The sequence below is a fragment of the Littorina saxatilis genome, linkage group LG9, assembly GCF_037325665.1.
Source record: "Littorina saxatilis isolate snail1 linkage group LG9, US_GU_Lsax_2.0, whole genome shotgun sequence".
Taxonomy (NCBI): Eukaryota; Metazoa; Mollusca; class Gastropoda; order Littorinimorpha; family Littorinidae; genus Littorina; species Littorina saxatilis.
In genome coordinates, this window is record NC_090253.1 from 25,787,676 (window position 1) to 25,796,385 (window position 8,710).

Sequence of the window (8,710 nt, forward strand, 5' to 3'; positions counted from 1 at the left end):
GTTCGTGTGTGTGTGTGTGTGTGTGTGTGTGTGTGTGTGTGTGTGTGTGTGTCTGTCTGTCTGTCTGTCTGTCTGTCTGTCTGCCTGTCTCTGTCTTGTCAATATGTCTGTCTTTTACTTTGCAACAGTCAGAAGCGGAATGTCATTACATACCGACAACGACCAATACTCGGTAATATGAGAAAGGTTAATTTTCAACAGTAATGTTCCTGTTTCTCAACTTGAGCAGGCAGTAAAATCATGATAATAGCATTTACTGCGAAAAATGTTTTCCTTGGCCTGAGTAGTCGGTTGTCAACCTTTGTTCAGTCTCTCGCCTATTTTCACAGTTTGGCACTTCAATGTCCGTGCAAGAAAACTTTCTAAGTACTTTCGGGGTTACACAATTGTAAGAAGACATTTTACATGATATATATATTCGATGTGTTTGAGGTTTTTCACGCAAAAAGGCTTGAGTCATCCGAATGGGGAACATCATTTATTGTTTGTATTTGTATTATGTACAATTCCCTTTCAAGGTGACAGAAGTACTCTCAAAGAGGTGTTGTTGTTCTTGTTGTTGTTCTTCTTGTTGTTGTTGTTAATGTATGATGTTGTTTTTGTTGTTATTTTTTGGGGTTTTTGTTTGTTTGTTTGTTTGTTTGGTGGCTTGTTTACAAATGTTCCAGAATAAGTCGTGTCCGCGCACAACAGTTACACATTTTCTAGAACCCATTTAAATATTAATTCGAACGCACAGGTATATATATATGTTGACATCAGACGGACAGGACAAGAAAAACAAGTTTCCTCTCACCACTAAAATTGGTCCCAATCCTCACAAGCTAACTAAAGAGTTACTTATCTCTTGTCATAATCCACGAATGGTTAACTAACAAACAAACAAACAAACAAACAAAGGCCAAATAAAGATTGAGTACTTACGTTCTGACGATCCTGACTGCCCCATGTTGCCTGCTCAGTAAACGGTATCCCTGTAGTGGAGTACTAGTCCTTTCACTCGGTAGGTAATCCACTGAATTCACACATAACAGACTCCTTGTACACTGTTAGTTCCTCAACAACTCTCTTCAGATCTCTTCTTTCACAACACTCTATCGTCGGGGAAAGACTCACAAGTTCTGTAAGAGTCCTCACTCCACGCTGAAATCTTCTGGAGAGTCAATCGCCTCAATGTTCATCTCATTCAAATGAGTACTCCAGAAACTTGTATTCAACAATCCACGGGCCTCTGCACAAATACGAAATAAACCCTCTTTTATTTTCTTCAACAAGCTGCGAATGTTCCCAGTCTCTCGAGTACTTCTTCACCAAAGTAATGGGTTACAACTATATTCTGAAACTGACCAAAGCCCGCAGTTTTTGCAACACTAAGCGATCGACATTAAACGAAATTCTTCCTGCTTGCTAGTAAAGAACAGTAGCAAAAAGACAACAAGGACAAACAAATCATAAAGAACGACCTTGGTCATTGCACTAATAGACCAAGTCCAACGGAAGAGCGACATTATTCACATTACATTCTCTTCGGGTCAGCAGCACTGATCACGACTACACAGAAGCTACGGTCAAAGATATTATCTGGAAGGTTTCTCTTCGTCACAGCACAAATATTAAACAAAGTCCTATCAAAACGCTATCGATTCACATTACCATCTCTTCAAATCAGTCCGAAGCACCTGTGCAACAATGCAGCAGCAGACAATAAAACATGATTAGTCTGTAAATACACTTCGTCATAGGACTAATACATATACCCTTCATCGCAGAAAATAGACTCAATTCAACAAAGAAGACTATTTGTGTATTCCACGTTAACATCTCTTCAGGACTATATGCGCAGCAGGCCTGAAGTAACGTAGTTTTGAATGAAATTAGTCTATGCACTACTTATCAGCACTGATATAATTATACCCTTCGTCGCACAACATCGAATTCATTCAAGAAAGAAGGATAGGAGTATTCAGTATTCAACATTTACATCTCTTCAGGACTGAGAACCGACTACAATAAAGCAACGGACAATGACATTAGTCCAGCGGCCTTCGTCACAGCATAATATATGTACATACATACCCTTCGTCGCAAAAAAATAGACTAATTTCAACAAAATGAAGACTATTTGAGTATTTCACATTAACATCTCTTCGGGACTGAACACTGGGACTACCAACGGACAATGAAATTAGTCCACCGGCCTTCGTCACAGCACTAATGAATAACCCCTTCGGCGCAGAAAATAGACTAAATTTAAAGAAGGCTACTTCAGTATTTCACTACAGGACCTGAGCACCAGGACTGCAATAAAGCAACGGACACTAAAATTAGTCCACCGGCCTTCGTCACAGCACAAATAACCCCTTCGCCACAGCCTAAAAGACTAAATTCAACAACGAAGACAAAAGAGTATTTCCGGAATGAGCACCGGAATGAGCACCGGGACTACAATAAAGCAACGGACAATTAAATTAGTCCACCGGTATTCGTCACAGCACTAATAAACCAAGTAGCCCAGACCCACCACAATAACAAAATATTCACAGGCACATCCGAGACACTAGTTTGTCCACCACCACCAGTGACTTGAAACAACGTCGGTACACTGACACATCGGGTTTGCACTGCGGTCGCCGTTTAGCACGCCGGGTTAGCCGACACCATTGTCATATCCGCCAAGACATAATCCCAGACGCTACGCGCAAATCCGTTTTTGAAAGCTGTTGGGATTTTCCGTTGCCGCCTCTCACAGCGCGACCAGCAACAAGTCTGTCTGGGCAGTCCCGTGTGAGACTGGTCAGTGGTGGACAGTTATTTGCTGGCAGTAATCTTTTCTTTTGTCGGCGATGTTTTGTTTTGTTTCCGCAGAGTGCGACTTACTAAACACGGTGGAAAATGTACGCTCGGAATCAAGACAACGAGTTGTCTGTCGTTGTTTCTGAAGCCGTATGTATACATGTTAGAAAACGCCGCAGAACTATATTTGTTTTCAATTCTCTTTTACTGCCTAATTTGTGTTATTTCCGAGTGCGATATAACTGAGATTGAACGAACTGACAATTTTACAACTCACACTGCTTTCAACAGAAATGAGCTGTCTTAGTTAAAGTACATAGCCTACATAGCAGTAAGAAACACGACAGTTGCTTTTGCTTCTCTTTTGTCGGCGCGAATAGGGCCTACTTTTGCGAAGTTTCCGAGTCAGTTTCACTGACAGAAAACGGACTGAAATGTTACTCTCAAAATGTGACACAAAATCTGCTGTCTTAGTTCTGTAGCCATTATGTTTGAAAACAACACTTTCACTTTTCTTTTGCCGACGCGGTGTTAGTTGTTTCCAATAAAATGCGACGGACTGAAAATGAAACGACAATTTTACTCTCGAAATGTGACTAAAAAGGAGCTGTCGGCAGTTACATCTCAGGAAAGACGGCAGTTATTTCTACTACTCTTTTGACAGTGACTTCTGTGTTCAGTTCGAGTGCGACGACAAAAAAAACCCGAAGTAAAAATGTTACTCCAGAATTTTGACAGAAAATAAGCCCTCCGTGTTCTACAGTTTTTAGGAAACGCGGCAGTTGTTTTCACTTCTTACTTGCTGGCCGCGGCTAGTTTTGCTTTGTTTCCGAGTGACTAACTGAAAAATCTAACTAACATGTTTACACTGGAATTTTCATAGAAAATAGTTCCTAGTTTTGATTTATTGTTGTGTCCTATGTCAGTAAAAAAAATAATTAATAATCATCACACAAACGCGCTAAATATGAGAGACATAAATCCGCCAGCTCCGGTTATGAAGTCATGACCAGTGCAAGCCTGAATCAGCCAGTAAGGAAGACGGGATTAGCTCATAGTGCAACAGACTTTCACTGAACATCCCATCCAAAATATTGCTAGCGGCCGCATTACTTCCAAAAGAAATGTGTTTGAGACTCGAGAGAAAAAGAGAGAGAGAGAGTGTGCAAGAGAGAGAAAGAGAGAGAGAGCAAGAGAGGGGGAGAGAGCAAGAAAGAGAGAGAGAGAGAGAGAGGGAAGAGAGAGAGGGGAGAGAGAGAGGGGGAGAGAGAGAGGGGGAGCCTGAGAGAGAGGGGGAGAGCCTGATAGAAAGAGAGAGAGAGAGCCTGAGAGAGAGAGAGAGAGAGAGAGAGAGAGAGAGAGAGAGAGAGAGAGAGAGAGAGACTTAGAGAGACAATGACAATGACAATTCTTTATTTTACGAGGGTAACAGAATAAGCATTGGTATACTTTTTTGCATCTGGCCCTCGCCCAAAAGAGGGACTAAATCTACTATAATAACTACTACTACATACATACATAATTAGTGAAACAGTATAAGTTTATGTACATACTAGATGATTACCCGCTTCGCCGGGTACCGGCTTCGCCGGGAAGAAGTAGAGCCGAATACCAGGCTGTGCCTGGGACCCGGCTCCGCCGGCTTCGCCGGCGCACGAAGGAAAGGAGATAAACGCGCAAAACACTGGAGACCTTCTAAAAATAGTAACGTGCAGTGACCGTCTAAAAATAGTAACGTAGTAACGGGAATTTGAATTGACGCCACACGGAGGAAGGGAGATAATCGCGGCTGAAAACACTGGAGAAGATAAGGAAGAGTTACTGGTAGTGGATCCCGACAACAAAAAAACAAAAACAAAAAAATCGGTTCAGCGCGCACAGCGCTGCGCGCTGAGAGCACGTGTTGAAATATTTCATCGATGAGGTTGTGTCCGGAGTGTAGCTGAATACGGTGTCCAAATTTGAAAAAGATTCACCGAGAACTTTGGCCGTGCATCGCGAACAGACAGACAGACAGACAGACAGACACTAGTCGTATATATATATATATAGAAGCGCATTATATGAAACATTGTAGTTTATAATTTATGTTCATGACAAGGTGCAAAGCAAAAATTTGCAAGTCAATTAGTCAGAATATTATGCAATAGTACATCAACTCTGCAAGACAATGGATATTATGCAGAACATCATAATTTCATAAACAAAACAATAAATCAAAAGAGCCTGAGAGAGACTCTGAGAGAGAGAGAGAGAGAGAGAGAGAGAGAGAGAGAGAGAGAGAGAGAGAGAGAGAGAGAGAGAGAGAGAGAGAGAGAGAGAGAGAGAGAGAGAGAGAGAGAGAGAGAGAGACAGAATATTAACCAAGAGCCGGTCACGAAAAATCTTCTTACTATTACCTGGACAGAGCAATAATAAGAACGAGTAGCCAGAAAACAGACACGCACTGTCACCTCAAAGAAGTCTCAGTCTCACACTAATGCTATGACTCCACACATCTGTTTCTTCTTATCCAAGCCACTGCTTACTGTCAGCAGCAGAATGATGACACACAATTCCCGCATGCTACACGTGTTTCCAGTGGCATTCCACAGCCACACAGAGAATACATTATTCACTATCACAAGACTTGTGTCACTTTTCCATACCACCGTTTCATTCACTATTTCACACCGCAGTTCGATTCACTTCTATTCCATACCACCGTGGCCGTTCGATTCACTATTCCATACCGCCTTTTCGCTAGGGAGACGCACCTGTCCTCTCGCAGTTGCTCGGCACAGCGCTGGCTGCAGTTCGCAGGAAAAGCAGCGCGCACAGAGCAGCGACTGTAGTGTGTTATATCCGGGCCAGCAATTGTTTCACAAACATCGTGTTGAACCACGCGAAAAACCCAACAAGTCTCCGCGCTCAAGTTTGCAGCACATTACCTAAAGAATGAGCCGCGATACACTCAGTCGCCGCTAAAACCCTCCCTCGCAACAACTTCTCTGCACGCCTTTTTTTTCGTTTTTCGTTTCAGTTTCCCCCCGCCACTTTCCCTCTCTCCTGTCAGACTGATACCAGAGTCTCTGTTCTGATACTGCGCTCAAAATTCCCACGCGCGCGCAAAGCACGTGCTCTCGCTGAATCCCGCGTCTTGGCTGTTCTCAGTCAGTCTCGGCTCAGTAAAGCGCGTGCGCCGCGCACACTGACACACACACACACACGCGCGCATGCACTGACATGCACACGCAAGTACGCACTCACACGTTGACACACACACACACACAAAACACATACACACTCACACGCACGCACGCACGCACACACACACTGACACACACACACACACACTTACACACACTGTTACACACACACACAAACAAACACACACACACACACACACACACACTACACACACACACACAGTGACACACATACACACACACACATACTGACACGCACGAGAACATGGAGAATGGGGGCGTGTCCAGAATTATCGATATGCAGCTGCTACGAACATCAGTGTTCAGGGAGTGTCTGCGAAGACTTGGCGAGCAATGACAGATATCATGCCTTATGCCAACTCTTGTCAAGACGAGCATGTGGCTATAGTTTTTGCACGTGCAATTATACACTCGTTGCTGGATGTCGGAAACTTTCTTTTTACATTTAGTCAAGTTTTGACTAAATGTTTTAACATAGAGGGGGAATCGAGACGAGGGTCGTGGTGTATGTGTGTGTGTGTGTGTGTGTGTGTGTGTGTGTGTGTGTGTGTGTGTGTGTGTGTGTCTGTCTGTGCGTGTGTGTGTGTGTAGAGCGATTCAGACTAAACTACTGGACCGATCTTTATGAAATTTGACATGAGAGTTCCTGGGAATGATATCCCCGGACTTTTTTCATTTTTTTCGATAAATACCTTTGATGACGTCATATCCGGCTTTTTGTAAAAGTTGAGGCGGCACTGTCACACCCTCATTTTTTAATCAAATTGATTGAAATTTTGGCAAAGCAATCTTCGACGAAGGCCGGACTTTGGTATTGCATTTCAGCTTGGTGGCTTAAAAACTAATGAATGAGTTTGGTCATTAAAAATCGGAAACTTGTAATTAAAATTATTTTTTTATTAAACGATCCAAAAATAATTTCGTCTTATTCTTCGTCATTTTCTGATTCCAAAAACATATACATATGTTATATTTGGATTACAAACAAGCTCTGAAAATTAAAAATATGAAAATTATGATTAAAATTAATTTTTCGAAATCGATTTAAAAACAATTTCATCTTATTCCTTGTCGGTCCCTGATTCCAAAAACATATAGATATGATATGTGTGGATTAAAAACAAACTCAGTAAGCTAAAAAGAATAGACATACAGAAAAGCGTGTTATCCTGCATGCTCAGCGCGACCACTACCGCACTATTCTGCATGGCTTGTCAATTTCACTGCCTGTGCATCGAGCGGTGGACTGACGATGCTACGAGTATACGCACACCGTATAACCGGTTGATACGAAGAAACTACCCACGCTCCGGTTCAATCGATTTCAGCTCTCACGCGGCGGCAAAGCGAGGTGAGTTGCTCCACAAATTGCATCATAACTTTCACAAAAAGACATTTTATCGTATTATTGTTGTTTGCACTTTAGCATAAGAAGTATGCGTACCATATTCCAGAATTATTTTATTATTTAAATGCACTTGTAAAAGGGGAGCAGAGAATATTGACACATTTCAAGCGTTCTGCGCCAAAATGTTGACTTTTCATTGTTATTATGGAATATTTAATGCAAGTAAAAGATTATAGTCAACGGGAAAGTCAAGATTAATCAATTCTTGAAACATGAGTGTACTTTTTGGTCTTTGAAAAGTTGCAATTCGATTCCATGTCAAGAAATCGCGTAGCAACCCTACAAATTGCCAGTTGATACTCTCACGCTTGCTTTATTTTGAAAGGTTGCGACTCTCACGCAGTTTTTCAAATGGAAAACGGAGAATATTTCATGTCTTAGCATGTTTACCTGTTTGGATTTGATGCAAAATCTCTTATGTGGTCTCTTAATGTTTAAAACCTCTCTCTATCTCTCTCTCTCTCTCTCTCTCTCTCTCTCTCTCTCTCTCTCTCTCTCTCTCTCTCTCTCTCTCTCTCTCTCTCTCTCTTGATGATTCTTTTACTTCCCTTTACTTGTTTTGCCTTGCAAGCATTCATCCACAAAGCATTGATTGACTTGCGGATCTGGTCTGTTTCAGAATCAGAGTCGGCAAAGGCAAAGTGATTGTCACTTTAATTGAAACTGACGTGAGTGACACCAGCGTTGGAGAGAGCATGTTGCGTCACTGAGATATGTTTTTTACACAGTCACTGGGTCAGAACGGCAGAAATCCAAAAGTGTATGGACAACCTGCAGGACTTTTCAACGTTCGAGAGAACCCAGTCCTACCACGGAAGAAGAAGAAGAAGAGGAAGAAGAAGAAATCAAGCGAGGACGAAGATCTGATCAGAGACCTGACTAACTTCACTAAGACAAAGAGTAGGAGAGTTTCTAATGAAATCAACGAGCCAAGCCAAAAAAATTTTTTTTTTTTTTTTTTTTTCCTTTTGTATTTGCCAAGCACATCATTGTGGGGCTTTTAATCCATAACATGCATCCGTCTACAATGTATCTTCATTCATCCTTCAACATGTATAATAAATATGTAAATGGCAAGTATACAAGACATACAACATTAGGACCTAACCGACAGACGGACATATAACATACCGACAATACTGATAAAAAAAAAAGGGAGAGAGAGAGAGAGAGAGAGAGAGAGAGAGAGAGAGAGAGAGAGAGAGAGAGAGGGGGGGGTAACAGGGTGACAGACAGGTAAGAGGATAAGTGAAGCAGACAGACATAAGACATACACACACACTCTTGCCTAAAATCTTAT

At 41.9% G+C, this 8,710-nt stretch overlaps 1 protein-coding gene across 1 annotated transcript in view; it reads right to left on the reverse strand.

Annotated features, from left to right (window-relative positions):
* Nucleotides 1-5,781, reverse strand: part of LOC138975701 (collagen alpha-1(I) chain-like) — a 119,429-nt gene extending 113,648 nt beyond the window's left edge. The window contains exons 1-2 of the mRNA XM_070348445.1: nucleotides 5,193-5,781; nucleotides 925-1,231 (exon numbers count right to left, since the gene is read on the reverse strand). Coding sequence (XP_070204546.1) covers nucleotides 925-949 — 25 coding nt within the window. The 5' untranslated portion in view covers nucleotides 950-1,231; nucleotides 5,193-5,781. The remainder of the gene's footprint in view (nucleotides 1-924; nucleotides 1,232-5,192) is intronic.
* Between the last annotated feature and the right edge of the window lie 2,929 nt (nucleotides 5,782-8,710).